An 18269-nucleotide genomic window follows, 5' to 3' on the forward strand; every position below is an offset into this window, starting at 1 on the left:
TAATGTAGTAAGAAGACTTTTAGGCTGCCATTCTAGTTTCAGTGGCCCTGGCAGCACTGGGTGAGCTTAACATCCTAGATACTACTGTATCTAGTTACAATGGAATGTATTAAAAATGGAGCAATTGTCAAACTTTCTTACCTCATCTATTTAAATTAAATCTTCTGACGTCTTTGTTTCCTATCATAATTACTTTGTTTTGCCTCTCTCATATTGCCTGTCTTTGCTCCTACAACTACTTAGCCTTGATAGTGATTGCAATGAAAAAAGTAATCTCAGAATCTGATTAAACTATTATCCCAGGAAAAAATTTGCATGTATTTGCTTTTAAAAGAAAATGCAAACTTAATATTATTGGATATAGCTTCTGCTTTGAGCTGCAGTAGTTAAGTTAAAAATAGGAAATTAGAGATAGTAAAATATCCTGTGAGTTCTCATTGTTAAGCCAAGGAGTTTGTGTGAACTTCTCGTTTTACATTGAGCTTCATCTTTGGATGTGTGTATGCTATGCCACAGTTATTGGAATCTGATTTTGCTGATGAAATGTATGTATGCCTTTGGCCTTCTGGGAATTTGAATGTTTTATTGCTCTGCTCATGATAGTCCAGTTTTTTCCAGTTCTTAGACTACTGCTCTGAACAAGTGGGAAGTATTTATTAAATAACAAACACTTTTATCTAAATGGAGATAGTCAAGGTTGGTATGTCCAAAGCTTGACATGCATTTTTTTTTTTTTTTTTTTTTTTTTGGTCCCTTTGCAGAGTGCAGTGTAATTTGAGGGATTTTTTTAAACAAATACATGTGCTATTTTCGCTTTTGTAACTGGTTTATTGTACTTTTAAATAAAAACACATGTAATATACAAAGGTACTCTTTTATGATTATCAGTAACTTGATACAATATCAGTGCTCCTAAAATACTTTTTTGTGACTCAATGCCAGTGATTAATGGTTACCATAAACCTTAAAATAGGTGCGTTATGTGTCAATGTAATGGAAGAAAACAGCTGATTTTTAAAGCAAGAGATTCCAGTTTCAAACTTATAGATTTGAGAGTTTTGTTACAGAGTTCAGAAAAGAAATGAAACTCAGATTTAAGAATTCAGCTAAGTAGCTTTTATAGCAATTCCTGAAGTATTTTAATCTAACCTTGTAGAACCATCATGAAGATGTACATAACTTGTTTACTAATTCTTGCAATGTTGATGGAAAAAACTTAATTTCCTGTCAAATTACTTGTCCCAGGCAAGTGATCAAACAGTTTTTTGTAAAGATGTCCCTAATTCAGGTTCATCCACCCAAATGAAATTAGGATGGATGGTGATCTTTTAAATTTCAGAAGAGATCTTTTAACCATTTGAAAGCCCCATTTATCACGTTCTCCTGCTCTTGGAGAGAGTGACCTCACTGCATATTAAACAATGGGGACCTTTGTCTGGCTAGTTGAAGGTTGTGTTGCCCCTTTAATGGCAGCTTGAGAGTTACCTCCTGCGTAGAGACAGCTTCATACCAGGTCAGTGTGGGGACGCTAAGTGACCAGAAAATAAAAGGACTGTTTATGCCCTATGCAGTAAGTCTATGCAGTAAAAGCCCTCTTTTCATCTGGACCAGACTGATCAGCACTCACCTTCCCACCCATGGAAGTAGTTGAAATGCCAGGTTTCGTCATGATCAGCTGTGGGCATTATGCTAATCTCCCCTTTCTTGGGGGCCTAGGAAGGATCTTTTCCCTGACCACCAGATTGGCCAAGACAAGGTGGATTTTTTTGCCTTCAACAGCAGGTTGAGGGCTTAGTGGGGAGACAAAGAACAAAAAGGACAGGAGTTAGGCTGTGATTATGTAAACTTGGGGCAGATGTCAAATACAGATACTTCATAGGGAATGGATATGGTGATCAGATAAAATGGATTGGGAAAGGATTTAAAGGAGGTATTCTTTAAAGGAGTGGATGTGGGGGGCTTGGGGCTCTTACGACTGGCATGGCAGGGAGTCAGCCCCCCCTTCTTTACCCTCTTAACCCTCATTTGAGGGGATAATGAGGTCCCAGTAGTGAGTTGGCTGGGCCCAGGATGGGTAAGGAGGGGGGCTGTCAGAAGCCTCCTGAGTATATGTAGATGAGTATGGAATTACCTGCACTGAACAATCTTATCTGGCAGATTCTCCTAGTCATGTAGAAATAAAGTTTCAGCCTAATTAAAGCATATCCAGTGTCTGTTGTCCTTCCAGTATAGCTGGACAATGCTTACAAAGGCCTTCTGTTTGGATTCTTGTTACATGTAGTAGGCTGGATGGTGGTGTAGTAAATGTCACAAATAGACTTGTCCAGAAAATGCAGGTTGCCATGGAGAAGCACATTTTATTACTTTTTTAAAGGGCACAAAGTTATAGCATACTTGACTTAAATTTTTTTTAATAAAGTGCTATCTGAAAAGCTTTCAGAAGCCTTACCACATTTAAACAAAACTACTATTGGTTTTAATGTATTGGTAGCTAATGATATTTTTACTTTTTGGCAGTTGAAGGGTGTAACATTGACTCTTTTTTTTTAAATACTATAGATGTTACCACTTTGCTCTCTTGTAAGTTACTATTTAATAATGCTACAATTTCTTGAAGGAGGCAAGCATTAGTTTCTCTGTCTAAGCAGTAACTTTCCAGCCATGTGCAAACAGAACCATTTTCCATTAGTGTCAGATGTTGTACCACAAGTGATATATTGTACCTTGATTTTTTTGTCCCTTTTGTATTGTGGGTTGATTTCTCAATGTCCCAGGAGAAATTGTATGACGCTTTCACTGTAGGATGCGTGAGGGATACTATAGGAAGGCTCTGACAGAGATGTTGAAATTAAGAGGTATAACTGATATTTTTTTATTCTGACAGTATATCAATACTGTAGTAGAAACCTGTTAAATTGGTTAATTAGTTGCACCAAAATGTTCTTAAGATAGACCAGTAACCATTATTAGCAGTAGTCTGTACTTGACAAGAACTGGTTTAAAAGCTTGTTTTCACATCCTCCTTTGTTTAGCCATACTTCACACTGGAATGATATTTATAACTGCATTAAAAGGGAGAAAACCCTGTGTGGCTGAGAAACAGATGCTTGGTAATGCCTATGGCACATAAACCGTATTTTAATGTTGTTTTTCCCCCTGAGCAAATATTGATTCAAATATTAATTCATTGTGGAGTTAAAAATATCTTTGTGATCACTAAATTAATTTTCAAGCATATGTATTCCTAATGCTCCTAATGAGTATGAGGTTTTAAAAATATTTTTTGAAGGGGACTTTCTCTTTCGGCATGCAACTTGTTTTAGGCTTTGGTAGCCAGAGAGAAATAACTTTCAAGTATAAGACAACTGAATTCTTTGGCTAACGTTTCTTTCTGTTTTCCTTCTAACTTTTTTGTCATTTTGAACAAATCCCTGATGTATACATTCTCTTTTTTTTTTTTTTTTTTTTTAGTGGTGGATCGTCTGGGCTGTGATCCTCGAACACGATTCCATGTTCCTCCGAATACCAAGCAGTGGATTGCCTTGCTGCAACGAGGAAACTGTACATTTAGAGAGAAAATATTGCGAGCAGCTTCACATAATGCCACAGCTGTGGTCATTTACAACAATATATCCAGTGAGGAACCTGTCACTATGACTCATCAAGGTAAATAGTATGAAGTCTCTTCCCCTTTTGTCCCCTTTGCCCTCTGGATATTTTTCTGCCATGTAAACTATTTTTAAAGCACTGTTGACAGTATAGTTACTTCTTAAGTGTTTGTACCCTTTGCTCTTTGCAAATATGAGCAAGTACACAATATAGTGAACTATAATGAATACATCTGGAACTGTTTTTTGTTGTTTTTTTTTTACTCCAGAGGAATACACTTATCCACTGAGTAACTTTTTTTCTTTCCCCTTTTTGGGGTCCTAGAGCTATCGCATTTGTTTCAAATCTTAGAGCTATTGCTTATTGGAGAGGCAGAAAACAAAACACTATAACAGAGAAGAGCTGTAACTTTATACAAAATATCTGAGAATGAAGAATTTTTATAGTAATGGGATTTATAGTGGAGTTTTGAAGGCTGGGATTTTCAAACAAGCCGAAGATAGTTAAACTCCAAAATCCCAGCCTACAGGCTTCTTTTACTGACATCTTACAAGGACTTCACCATTCCTGGTGGTATAGACTAATAGGGCCACCACACCATTGCGATGCAAGACTAAACAGGACATACCTACTGTTTCAAGGAGGAGTTGTCTTTGTAAACATAATCTGGAATTCTTTCAGGATTTGATGTATTAAAGGTCTGTATCTCTGTAGACTTGCATATTTCTAGGGCAGTTCACATGTAAAATTTTGGCATTACTAGAAAATTATTTTAGGATCACTGGAGCCTTACCCTTAGATGTTTTCCCTTGCTGAAAGAATCCCTTTAGCAAATTTTACAGTGAGACGAACTTTGCAATTACCTGCATTTTCCCAAAAGAATGTCTATTCACTTGGGATGTCTTCATCCTTCAGCTTACCCCAAAAAGGCCACTTACTTTCGATAGTTGCATCTCCTTTGAAAACTTTCCCTAAAAATGGTTCCACTGTGGGTTTTTTTTAACATAATGGGGGAATGCTTGTGGAATTTGGAGTTTCCAAATGATCATTTTGTATCTCACCAACCTCGGTGTGAATAGGATTGATATTCTAGGGAACTGAATATAGGTTTTTTTGTGGGTTTTTTTTTTTAAGGCTTTCCTGAGGGAGCCATAAAGTCACCTGACCCTGTCATTTTGAAAGTGGAGTAAAACCTTATACAAAGGAAATTGCCCAACTCATGTCGTCTTTATTTTTGTTGATTATAAATGTGTTTTGCTTTGTTCCAACAAAACTTTTTATACCTCCTGTTTTCTTTTGTGAGCCATCACCACTTTTATCACTCCTCTGCTCATGCAGTTCTCCCAAAGACTTAAGCTCCAAAGGCAGAGACCAAAGTTGATGTGAGGTTTGTAACAGTTGCCAAGCCCACAGTATTTACTTCCAGATGATGAAAATGATTTCTGACTTCTAGTGGCCCTAGTTAAGTGGAATACTTGTTGTAACAAGATAGTAAGATTTCTGTTTGTTGTGACTAAAACAAGGAGGAGAGACAAGAAGATTAATATAGCCAGACTCTTAGAAGGTAGGAAGCTTTAAGATAGCTTTTTCTTGAGCTATCTTACCTCTGAATCTTGCGGTCTTTTAGACCTGTCTCTTTGTAACCAAACATGATCTCAGATCTCTTAACTCTTCCCTTGCCTACACTGTCAACAGCCATATTCCTTGCAGCATCTTTTGGGAGCGGATGGCAATATCTCTGCACTAATTGGATATTTATGCTCCATTCCTTCACTCTTCCAGCTTTCCTCTTCCTGAAGAGCCGCAGTAGTTAAATTCTTTTCATGTGTCTGACAGTTGTGTAGATTCTTAGTGAGATGACAAGAAGTTATAAGTGCTTAATCAAGTAGTTGTTCGACATATTTGGCAAAACAGATGCTACACTCCAAATGTCCAATTCCACATGTTAATATGGATCAGTGCGTCTTGTTCCTATTGCTTACCAGGTAGCAGCATATTCTGTTTTGCCAGGGAAGCACAGCAAGGAGAATAGAATCTGCCCAGGATGAAGTGCTCCTGTGGGCCATATGCATGATCTCAGCCTGGTATGGGACCCAAATGCTAACCTAGGAATGCTTGTGCCAAAAAATCCCCAGGGTTTGGATCAAAATAAAAAGCGTAGGTGTATTCATGCTGTATACCTGAGGTTTTAGGCATAGTTTATGTAGTTATGTAACTTTATTAAAATATTTCCCACAGGGGCGCTACTTAAGCTTTTGGGATGGGAAGGTAACTTCCATCCTGGCTTTGAATCACTTGGATTTTTTGAAGGATAAAATGTCTATTTTTGGAATATTTGTTTTGATTTAGTTCCTGTATTTTTAACAATACATATAGATGTATTACAACAAAATTACCAACATAGGGTAAATAGGCAACTTTTAATAGCTAAATAGCTAAGCTAAGCACCTGTTGCATGCAAAACCAGTACCAACTAAAACCTAATTTTCAAGCCTCTAAAACAAAGTTCAGAACACCCAAGAGAAATACAGTAAAATATGATTGATCCCACAATCTTGATGTATAAATCTTTTAGCCTTTACACAGGTAGCAGTGCAGTTATACAGTATGATACATTGCTATTTACTTGTAGTCTTTCTTAGCAATTTGTCCAAAAGAATAGCATAGCCATGTAGGGGCAAAATCAGAAAGAAAGACTAAGGAATAAAATGAGTTAAACTTATCAGGGAACATAAAAGGTAATAAGAGGTTCTTTAAATACATTAAGAACAAGAGAAAGACAAAGGAAAGTATAGGTGCTCTATTTAGCTGGGAATGAGAGCTAATAACTGGTGACAGGAAGAAGGCTGTGGTGGTTAATGCCTGTTTTGTTTCAGGTTCACTAGTAAGGTTGATGGTGACCAGATACTCAACATAATTAATAGTAATAACAAGGGGGAAGGAATGCAAGCCAAAACAGGGAAAGAACAGGTTTAAAGAATATTTAGATGTATGCTAGTCAGCAGGGCCTGATGAAATTCATTCTAGGGTACTTAAAGAACTAGCTGAAGCAATTTATTTTTGAGAACTCATTGAAGTTGGGTAAGGTCTCAAAGGACTGGAAAAGGGCAAACACAGTACCTATAGTTAAAAAGGGGAACAAAGAAAACCCAGGAAATAGTAGTTCGGTCAGCTTAACTTCAATACTGGGAAAGACAGTGGAACAAATTATTAAACAATCGGTTTGTAAGCACTTAGAGGACAATAGGGTTATAAGGAATACCCAATCTGGATTTGCAAAAACAAATCGTGTCAAACCAACCTAATTTTCTTTTTTGACAGGATTACTGGCCTAATGGATTTGTAGGGAAGGAACCAGTAGATGTCAGACATCAAAAGCCTTACTAAAAATCAAGATGATTCTTGGGGTACCCAGTACTGTAAGTCATGTCATTATCCCCTGCCTCCGGCATGAGGGAGTCTTGCCTATGCCTGGTTGGGTGTCAGCTTCTTAACACTACCAGCCTTTCTCAGGCACTCTCTCGGACACTCTCCTCTAGGCCAAGCCAGCCCTGTCTTCACCTTGCAGGCTAATAATAGATGCATCTCTCTCCCTAAGTCCCTTGGAAGTGTTCCACTGTGATATCCAGCCCCTTTAATTGGCAACTTACAGAAATTCCAGATCCTCTTCCCTGGGAGGAGCAGTGTGCCCCAGTTTACTAGTTTTACCTTAAACCACCACTCCTGTAAACCAGTAGTTCTCAACCAGGGGTATGCAGAGGTCTTCTAGGGGGGTACATCAACTCATTTAGATATTTGCCTAGTTTTACAACAGGCTACATAAAATGCACTGGTGAAGTCAGTACAAACTAAAATTTCATACAGGCAATGACTTGTTTATGCTGCTCTATATACTATACACTGAAATGTATGTACAATATTTATATTTCAATTGATTTATTTTATAATTATATGGTAAAAATGAGAGAGTAAGCAATTTTTCAGTAATAGTATGCTGCGACACATCTATATTTTTATGACTGATTTTGTAAGCAAGTAGTTTTTAAGTGAGGTGTAACTTGGGGGTATGCAAGACAAATCATATTCCTGAAAGTGGTATAGTGGTCTAAAAAAGTTGAGAACCACTGCTGTAAATCACACAGCACTGATGAACACTTTTAATAAAACAAAAGTAGATTTTATTTAAGAAAGACTAAAGATTTAACTAGAAATGAGAGTGGTGGTAACAAATGGTTACAATACAAAACCAAATCATAAAATGCAAAACACTGTCTACACATAATAGTTACCTTCCCTATCTAATAAAGTACATCCCTTTCCCCCACCCCAAGGTCTGGCAGTTGCAGAGCTGGCTGGCTTCATGAGAACACAGTGTTCCTCCAGGTGTCTGTCCACAGGACCTCTCACTCCTCTGTTACGCTGAAAATCATTTGGTCCTATACACTGACAGGGCGAAACCCTGTCTTGTTGTAATGGTGGGGAGAGTGGGGGGGATTTGTTTTGTTTTTGTTTTACCTTTAAGTTGTTCAGTTGTTTGCAGTTGCTTCTCATGGTTTTCTACTGAAAGTCTTAGTATTGTGCAAAACTATACAGCTGAGACTTGCATTTTGTCACGTCCCCTGGTGACTAGTTTCTTAAGTCCATAAAGCATGCTTTCAGTATAAACGGATTATTCCTTAAATATTACTCATACATGCATCTCGCAACAATTATAAAACTTGAAAAGTTACAAGCTTTCTGCAGATATTTTACGTTGCTCCTTATAGCTAAATATCCTATAAGACATGCTTGGTGTAGTGAATTTGTCAGTCTGAGGTCTGAGTTGTTTGCAAAGAAATGGGGATCCTTTGGAAGGATCCCATCTGTCATGAGGCAGTTCACTCTATCTAAATGGTGCCCCTGATTCTCCAGCTAGGCCCACAGACCTGTATCTTTCTAACTCAGAATGGCAACTCTGAGTCCCATCTGGCCTGTAGCCTCAGTTGTTACCATCTTCCTATCAACTCTTTCCAAAGAAAAGCCTTGACAAATATGTAGGTCTTATAGCATGTACTGAAAATCACCACATCCAGTCGCTGAAATAAATTCCACAGCAGCCAGGGGACCCTTTGCATTTCCCACCTCAGGTTATCTCAACTACTGTGGTATCTTGTGGGAAGTGGTAGTTTCTTGGGTACCTGGGAACCAAACCATTTGAGGCTTGAATACACAAATCTTGCACATAAAAACAGTGTCCATAAAGATTTACCTTGAATGTTTTGGGGCTCTTTGAAGGGTATCTCTCCCCTTGTGGATTTCAGCAAACAATCCTCCCTTAGGTCAGTTTCATTTGGCATGGTGAAGAATATTTCATCCAACTCATTCTTTCCATTTCCCAGCTGAATATAGATTTAAACATTTGAAATATATGGAAATATATGTATATGCACTTTCTCAATATACTTCTCCAGCAGAGTACAAAACCTTTTGGATGGCCAGATATCAATTGTCGCTCTCCAATCGATATTTTCATCATATTAAATGAAAACAATTGGCATCTTTTACAGCAAAAGCTGTTTGATTTTATGTGCTCTGGTAGTATATTAAGTCTCTGACATTCAGGTTTTAATGCTACACTGTCTCCCAGGGCCATCTAGTGAAAGAGATATTGACCTCAGTGAGCTTGTATCCACTAACAAAAAACTGCTAAGCTTAGTTACAACAGGTGTTTTTGTTGTCTCTTCTCTAGCTGTATCTCTATAGTAATATGTTTTTATATCTCCACGTATCCTGGTAAATGACCTCTCTTTTTGGTAAATGAAGGACATCTTTCCCAGAGCAGTTTATATTAGAAACGTTGGGATATTACTGGCAGGAAGGCAGCTTTATCAGTGGTTTTGCTTGCTGCTTTTATTCAAGCAGAACAAATAATGTCTAATGCACAGAGAGAATATATGGCAGGGGAAAATATTTAGTATCTGTCTCTTTATAGTCAATAATGGGAATAGGAAGGAAATGTAGGTAAAATAAAACTAGTGTTAATATTTTTAAAAATTTGCTTGTATAGTAGAGATTTAAATTTAACAGTTACTAAATCACTGATTAATTCATTCTCAAATTCAGGTAAATCTTGAAATTTTTTGTAATTTTAAATCTATGTAAAAGTGCTGTCATTTTAAATTTGAGATTAGCATGGCTTCTGTCCTTTTCTTCTACATTATCATCTTTGCCTTGTCGTTAGTTGGGGTCGTTGGCTCTTCGTCTTGACAGGAACGCTTGAAGACCAAATATTTCTTCCAAGCTGACACCGACATTCTTCGTCCTCCTTCAGCACATTGAAGCACATTTGTCTGGGTCTCTCTTGGTCTTTGTCCCGTGACTACTAGATCTTGTACTCTACCACTATCTCCCACATTTCGTTGTCTCATGGCCCAGCAATCTCAGTCGATGCTCCCTCAGCTTTTTCGTGATGAGGACTACCTGCATCATGGCTCTTACTGTTTTACATCTTAAAATAAAATTTACTTAAATGAGAGCTAAAGCACCAGAATAAAATGACTATATTCCATTTTTTACTGATTCAGTGTTGCCAATGTTACAGAAATTTTCTCCTTAAGTCTTCACGCTACATCTAGTATTAAATCTTTATATCCAGTGTAGACTTGGATTAAGCCTTAAAAGTAATCAGAACAAGTTTACTGCTTCATTGCATCCTTCGATAAATAATGCATCCCTTTTTGAGAGAGTGAATATCCATTCAATGATGTACGATTGACTCTTTTCATCCTGCTTTTAGAATTAAGACTGTAGCTTTTTAGAGGATGAATCTTGTACCCAACTCCTTCCCTCCCAAACCAGGAAAGCGCGAATTACAGATAAAGCAGATAATATATAATCAGATTATATTCTCTGATAAAAGAATAATGTTGAGGGAGGAGAATTCATGCTTGTTTTGAAATGTGATCAGAGAAGATGGGTGTGTTCTTGGTCACTGGTTCAAAGGCTTCAGGTAACTAATGGCTGTTCAGGGATCTCAGTCAAGTTCAGAGTTGGCAGGTCTCTAAAGGTCATGCTGCCACTGCAGTTGCCTTGGTAATGCTTGTTGTCAGGCACTTAGACATCAAGAAGGGGAATGGATATAGAAGCAGAACTATCCTCTCTCCAGAAAAGTGGTGGTTTCAAGTCAGGATTCAGGGATTTGGGCAGAACAATGAAGAGAAGCTTGCACCAAATCTGTTCTTGCGATCATACTATAGTTTATTATTCCAATCGGGCATCAAAATTTATTCTCAAAAGGATGTGCAAACATTGGTAGAAAGCTGCATAGGTCTTAAGCACTCAATTATATTTTCTCGTAGATCTGAAGTATCCAAAGCCAGTGGAATAATGGCAGATCCATAATAAAGAGAAGTTTGGGGGTTGCTGATGTCCATTAAACCCACTTGAGCATAAATAGTGCGTTGACTCAGACCAAAGCCTTTTCTCCTCCCCTCTGCTCTCTCCCCAGCCCCTTGTGCCCCCCCCCCCCGATCATTGAGAGCTCCACCCATTCATTTCCAAACTCAAAGAGAATTTTATTCTAGTGTGCCAGGCTTATGCAAAATCAAACAAAAACCTAGTGGTTCAGATTGTGTCATCTTAAAATTTATCTCGCATCAACTTGTTTCTCCACTTGTGTTTTACTTATTGAAGTTAGATAACATGATTTTAAGGCCATGCTGTCTGTCCGACTTTCTTTATATAATCTTGTGAGTCTTAAATGATGCAGGATGACAAGACAGAGGTGTGGCGGGCTTTTCAGGCTGCTAGCGGAATATGAGGCTTGGGATTAGGCCTTAAAATCAATAAACTGCAATGAAAAATAAACTTTCTAGTAGTATGAACACATCTTATATATAGCTTTTAACATTTTATATATTGTGATTCTGCTAATAAAAACTATATTGGTAGCAAACATCAACTGTATCTCTTGGAGGCACATAATCAAAGTTTATCACACAGTGTAGTTGGAGTTGTCTGACCAGATAATGGGTCCCAAACAGGAAGTGCAGATCTTGGAGCATAAGGAAGTCTCTACAAGTACAAGCATAAGGAAGTCTCTCATTCTAAGACAAGCGAGAAAATCTGTTCCCTAATATTAAGGAGACTGGGAGAGCAATCTGGGACACTACCAACGTGCTTTTCATGTGGTGTGTATTTTAACCAACACTGAAATACCTGTAGCCACTAGTAGAACTGGCTTGTTTTCAAAGGATGGAGAAGTTACATTCTCTTACCATTGTGAAAAGGCCCGGGAGCTTGTTAATGACCATAAGCAGTCAGGTATTGTTTCTCACCCACAGACTAAACCTCTGGCAATACAGTGCCCCAAAGTTCCTTGGGTTTGTTTATCACAGAGTTTTGTAGCAATTTCAGGTTCAGATAAGGTTGTTCTCTTGCCATTCCTATTGTAAAGTTAGCTACACTTATTTGAGAGGACTCTTAGACTGAAGTTTCTCTGTGGGGATATTTTGCCTACAAGCGAAAAATAAAAAAATAAAAAATAAATATTAAAACTATATAATATGATCTCTTCAATAGGAATCCATTATTTTCTGGCTCCAAAATCATTTGGAGAAAATTGAACCCGCTATCCAGAAATAGCAAAGATGGAGCTGTCTGTCAACATCACCTCACTGTTATGGGATAAATGAAATTAAATATTTGGTTATCAAACTAAAAACATCTTGGTAAGAATCTGTTCTCATATGGCCTGCATTAAGCTAATATTTTGACTTATCCAGATTACAGATTTCTTAAAGCAGGTTTTGGATGTAAAAATAATCATAGGCCCCAAAGCTGTAACTCTTGGACACTGTTCTATTGACAATTCTACCCTCCGAAAAAGCTTTAAAATATGAACTTTCTATGAAATAGAAAAAAATCACAAAATATTGAAGTTAGTTGTTGAGGACAGAGGCATGAGTCTAACTGATAGTGAGAGCTGCCTTATTTAGATGCCTTGTTATGTCCAAATACAAGGTTATCTTCCCTCTTGGTTCAAAACTAAATAAAAATCTTTGTACTACCCTATGTCTGAACACAAATCCAGTTTTTAGAGTTTCATGGTACATTTAAAAAGTTTGTCTACTTAATCTTGTTGTAGCACTCTTCCTGCCCTTTTGCATTTCTTTAAAGACTGGTAAACTTTTACAACACAGAAGTGGGGATTATTAAGAAACAGAATTCAAGTATTCATTGTGGTTTTATTTTTAAAATTGGTTTTTCTCCCCCATACCTTACTTTCTGTGTTCATTATATTCTACCCCGGGTAAGAAATAACCTACACTAGGTAAGAATGTAGGTTGTGATAAGCACAATACTGAAATCACTATTAGAAGACCATCCAGAAAATGCTGTTGAACTAGTAAATATGTAACACTTAGCACTTTAAACGTATAAAGCACTTTACAAATCTTATAACTAAACCTTTCATTACTCCTGTTTGGCAAGTATGCAAGTAATATCCTCCTTTAACATATGTGGTTAAATGACTTGTCCAAGGCCACACAGACTCAATGGCAGTTCTAGGACTAGATACCAGCTCTCCTGACTTGATCTTGTGCCATAAACACAAGATACTCCACTTCTTGTCTGGTGAGCACTGGATTGGCTGGAAAATTCAACTATGTAAAGCAAGGGATGTTGCTGTTAGTCACAGAAATGAAAGCTGAGCAAGAAGTAATGCTAATGTAACACAAAATGAAGAAGTGTGTGGGCTAGTGTGAGGAGACCCACTGGTTAGTCTCATAATTTTTTGAAATGAGGTTTTTATAGTTGCTACTGAACTGCAGAGAGCATATAAAGCAAATATTGAAGATGTTCCTTGCAGCAATGGTCTGTTATGGTAACTTATCTCTAGTCATGTTCTACTGTGCTAAAGTTTCAGAGTAGCAGCCGTGTTAGTCTGTATTCGCAAAAAGAAAAGGAGTACTTGCCACAAGTACTCCTTTTCTTTTTGTGCTAAAGTTAAAATTGTTTGTTTTGAAATATTTGCTAATGACCTTTCAATTGAAGTCTTCTCTTGTTACCTTGTTTCTGCATCTGTAATCTTGTGGATCCAGACTCCCATCTGTTTGCTCTAAACGCTAAACTTAAGTGACCTCATACTCTCTTGTATTAACAGACTGTCATATCTGACTGGCACAAATTCTAGGCATTCAGTGAATTATTGTGCCTTAACATTGCTGAGGTCATGGTTAAAATTGTATAAGTGTGTGTGTTTGAAGTTGGGAGCTTATTTTCAGTATCTGTAGGAGATGGAGTTGTAGCATTATAACTAGGGCTACGAGTATGTCACGGAGGTCGCAGAAGTCACGAAATCCGTGACTTCCAGAGATCTGACATTGTGGCCCTGCAGCAGCCCAGCCCCCACTGGAAGCAGGGGGCCACAGCTCCCTGACACTGCATGCAATGGGGCAGGGTGCAGGACCCTCCTCTCTCTCCATTTTGTCAGGGATGTTTTTAGTAAAAGTTAGGGACAGGTCACACTTTTGTGAATTTTTGTTCGTTGCCTGTGACCTGTCCATGACCAAATCGTAGCCTTAATTATAACTTTTCTATTAACTTGTGTGTAAAAGGAGATATGGGATGATCTCCTGAGGTCCCTTCCAACCCTGATATTCTATGATTCTATGGTTGTTCATACTTGAGTGCTTCCTAAGGTAGGGGATTCCAGCCTTGATCAATCGAGATGGCAAAATGCATAGACATATAACCAGTAATCACTAGAAGTGAGATTTGAACATAAGATCTCCTGTTTTCCAACTCATGTAATTTGCTCTAGGATACAGGCATTCTGATTAATAGCTTTCTCTCTCTCTCCCCTTCCTCCCTCCCATCATGTTGGTATATTTATAAGCAGTAACTTAACTGCAGGAACTACCCCCAAAAAAGACTTTGAAGTAATATTGCCCTAATCAGCATATACAGAAGCAAAAAATCAGGTCCCAAATGCTAAAATCAATGCCAAAAAGGTGACTTCCCTTTCAAATATTTTTAAGTAGTCATGTCTGACATTTTATTATTCTATGTGTAATTAACCCGATCTATATCATACCAAACCAACATGTGTGAATTTTAATTTTTCTTTGTCTTTCTTGCAACATTTCTTAACAATAAGTGTAAAATTCTTGTTGAATTGACTTCAATCTTAACTTTGGCATTGCTACTGTTCCCCCTTATCTAGGGAGGAGAGCTGTTTGTCCATTGAAGGTAGACTGGTGAGCTGGACTGGTTCACCTACCATACAGTTGTATGATATAAATACCTAGATAATTAGAAACATAACATTGAATGTGTTGGTCAGCTTGAATATGTTTCCATTGCAAACTCCTTGAAGGCATTATATAGAAATGTCCTGAGTGAGTACTAGTGTTTTTTCCTCAGGATCGCTGAACCCCAAAATATTTTGATTTGCTTGCCAATCAGTTAGGGGGCACCACTTTTTTTTATTTAGTTTACTTTTTTGGGTTTTAAATAGGATTAAGTAGTAAGTAGAACGGATTTTTAGCATTGATCATTTTTCCATTTTCATTTGCAGCTGACTGAAATGGATTAATTCGTAAGCTATTCTGACATCAAAATTTACATTTGCTCAGTGTTTTCTGTGTCATTAACATTTTTCGTTCCCTGATTGTTAGCTTTGTTTACTTCCCAACAGTAGAAACTACATTTTTTGGTCTTAATGCAAGTTCATTACGAATGTTTTTGCTATGAAATATCCAATAACATTTTGTGCAAACAAAGATGATAAATATAGATGCACAATGGGGGGGGGGGGTAAAAAGATCTGTCTACCATGAGGTTTTTTCCTCTGAATAAGAGCAAAGTGAGAGCTGTTGCTTCTCCCAAGGCCAACCAGCTGTTCATCATTCATTCTGGCTCATGTAGTGCCTTGTGTCATAAATATAAAGGGAAGGGTAACCACCTTTCTGTATACAGAACTATAAAATCCCTCCTGGCCAGAGGCAAAACCCTTTCACCTGTAAAGGGTTAAGAAGCTAGGATAACCTCGCTGGCACCTGACCAAAATGACCAATGAGGAGACAAGTTACTTTCAAAGCTGGAGGGGGGGATTCTGTAATAAGTTGTGCTGAATGGGATGTATATTCCTGTTTTTTTGTGTCTTTTTGTAACTTAAGGTTTTGCCTAGAGGGATTCTCTATGTTTTGAATCTGACTACTCTGTAAGGTATTTCCCTTCCTGATTTTACAGAGGTTTTTCTTTTACTTTTTCTTTAATTAAAATTCTCTTTTAAGAACCTGATTGCTTTTTCATTGTTCTTAAGATCCAAGGGTTTGGGTCTGTGTTCACCTATGCAAATTGGTGAGGATTTTTATCAAGCCTTCCCCAGGAAAAGGGGTGTAGGGCTTGTGGGGATATTTTGGGGGAAGATGTCTCCAAGTGGGCTCTTTCCCTGTTCTTTGTTTAACATGCTTGGTGGTGGCAGCATAAGGTCCAAGGACAAAAGTTAAAAGTTTGTACCTTGGGGAAGTTTTAACCTAAGCTGGTAAGAATAAGCTTAGGGGGTCTTTCATGCAGGTCCCCACATCTGTACCCTAGAGTTCAGAGTGGGGAAGGAACCTTAACAGCTTGTTTGTAAATAAACATGCAAACTAGATCTCCTGAAACATTTCTTTTAGATTTATTACCCTCTTTTCCTTTATTAATTGCTTTAGTTAAGAAATGGAAAGTGTTCCTTTAACTTATACTTTTGTCATGGTAGCTATGTTAATTCACTTGATAAAAAATGATGGTGTGCTACAATGCAAAAGTTCTTTTAATATTTTTCTTAAAAGGTGACCACTAGCTAAGCTGCAAATGCTTAGAGACAAGCTTTCAAATCAGTACATGGATATACCTCTTATTGATGAGAGCTGCATGGTTAAATGGCATTGTCCTCCTATGAAACTTATCTTTTAGTTCCTTGTCTCCCTGGATGCATTTTCTTCTGATTCACACCCGAGTTTGAGTTCCTTTTCACTCTGGAGGCAACCAGAGCTATCATTCAGACATGCTTAAAGTGTTAATAGGGATGTTAGTGGTACTGGGGGAGACAGGCATGGAAAGGGCTATCAAAGCAGCTTTAGCTGCCTTCATAAAAACGTATATTAAAACCCACTTTGGAAGATCACAGGAAGTGAGTATATCTCCAGGGCTACAAAATTCCTAGGCAAAAGAGGTTTGAGCAACAGATAGGAAAAGAAATACTTCTTCTAAGAACTCTCCTCCATCTTCCATAGAGTACCCTCAACTATCTATTTCAAACTTTTTAAAATGTGTGCTCTTCTCAGAGAGACCCCATTCACTGTGAAAGTGATCTGCCTGACTTAAACTGGTTCTCAAAAAAGGACAACCTAAAAAGGCAATGAATGCATCACTTGAAAGTCGGATATGAACAGACTATATGTTTCAGAAAAAGAGAGCAGTCACGTTAGATGCATGCTGCGGTAAAGTCCTTTCCATTCCAGCCTTGCGAGGTCACGTAGATAGAAAGAAGCATTACTTGTGGGAGGGAGAAACTGCTATGTCAAACATCTGTAGATGCATTTCAGTCTTCAGCTGCTTTATACCCGTTTCTCCAGAGTTGTTTTGCCTTGGTGAAAAGAATTAAAAGGCTGAAAAGGTTAGATAATCTTTTGGATAACATTTCCATTATGTAAAGCCCCTGAGGATACTACGATATTTTCTGTGGGAGCGTAAGCTGTCAGTGATATTTCCAGAAGGTAACAGGCTCTATGCCTAGAGGGAGGATGTACAGTACAAGCAAAACGATAGTTCAAACAGACGTGACCAATTTGAATCTAACAATAAGGCAGTAATCAAGAGAGAGGTGGAAAAAGAGAAGCTTTCCCTACCATTTTAACAAAATTCAACAAGGAGCTGTAGCTCACGAAAGTTTATGCTCAAATAAATTTTCGTCTCTAAGGTGCCACAAGTACTCCTTTTCTTTTTGCAAATACAGACTAACACAGCAACTAATCTGAAACCTCCAAAAATTTCAGGTCTGAAGAGGATTTATAACTTTTTTTTTTTGTGGTACTCATTTTATCTGAGCACAGCACACAATTAATTTATCTTCCTGATACTCCAGTGAAAGTTGTATTGAAAGCTTGAAGCTTAAAATCAGACACACAAGCTGTTCTGTTGGGAAGGGTATTCCTGTTTAAGGCTAGTAAATCTGCAGGGGATGTGAAAATGCCTTAATTTGTCACAGCCTTGTTAAACTGGCATGTAACACAATTTCTTTCGGTGATTTCCCAGTGCCACTTTTTGGAAAGCTGTATACACTTTCTGGATTTGTGTTCCTCTTAATCTCATCCCCTCCCTTCATTCAGTTCCTATTTTCTTTCTTATTTAAGAAGTGCTGACTTTTACATTAGCAGTGCAATTGTGAACTTTAAACCCCAGGATAGTGAAGTCTGTGGGCAGATTTTCATAATATTGTCCAATGTCTGTTCTTGCTCTTGTAAACTAAAATGTTTGAAGTTTCCTTTTGAATTCTAATTACACATTGTGCTTACTTTTAAGTGTCTTTTTTTGTTTTTGTAGGGCTCTAGAATTGACTATTGCAAATAGTATTAAGGAAGGGTTCTATTTGCAATAGTACAGCTGAGTCAGTGAGTCTGGTTACATCCTTG

The 18269-nt window shown here is 37.7% G+C and overlaps 1 protein-coding gene across 5 annotated transcripts in view; it reads left to right on the plus strand.

Annotated features, from left to right (window-relative positions):
• RNF130 (ring finger protein 130) overlaps nucleotides 1-18269 on the plus strand; it is a 93890-nt gene that overhangs the window by 17972 nt on the left and 57649 nt on the right. For all 5 annotated transcript variants that reach the window (XM_038414108.2, XM_043520504.1, XM_043520503.1 and 2 more), the window contains exon 2: nucleotides 3472-3666. In XM_038414108.2, coding sequence (XP_038270036.1) covers nucleotides 3472-3666 — 195 coding nt within the window. The remainder of the gene's footprint in view (nucleotides 1-3471; nucleotides 3667-18269) is intronic.

Source organism: Dermochelys coriacea, chromosome 8 (genome assembly GCF_009764565.3).
Source record: "Dermochelys coriacea isolate rDerCor1 chromosome 8, rDerCor1.pri.v4, whole genome shotgun sequence".
In the NCBI taxonomy this organism is placed as follows: Eukaryota; Metazoa; Chordata; order Testudines; family Dermochelyidae; genus Dermochelys; species Dermochelys coriacea.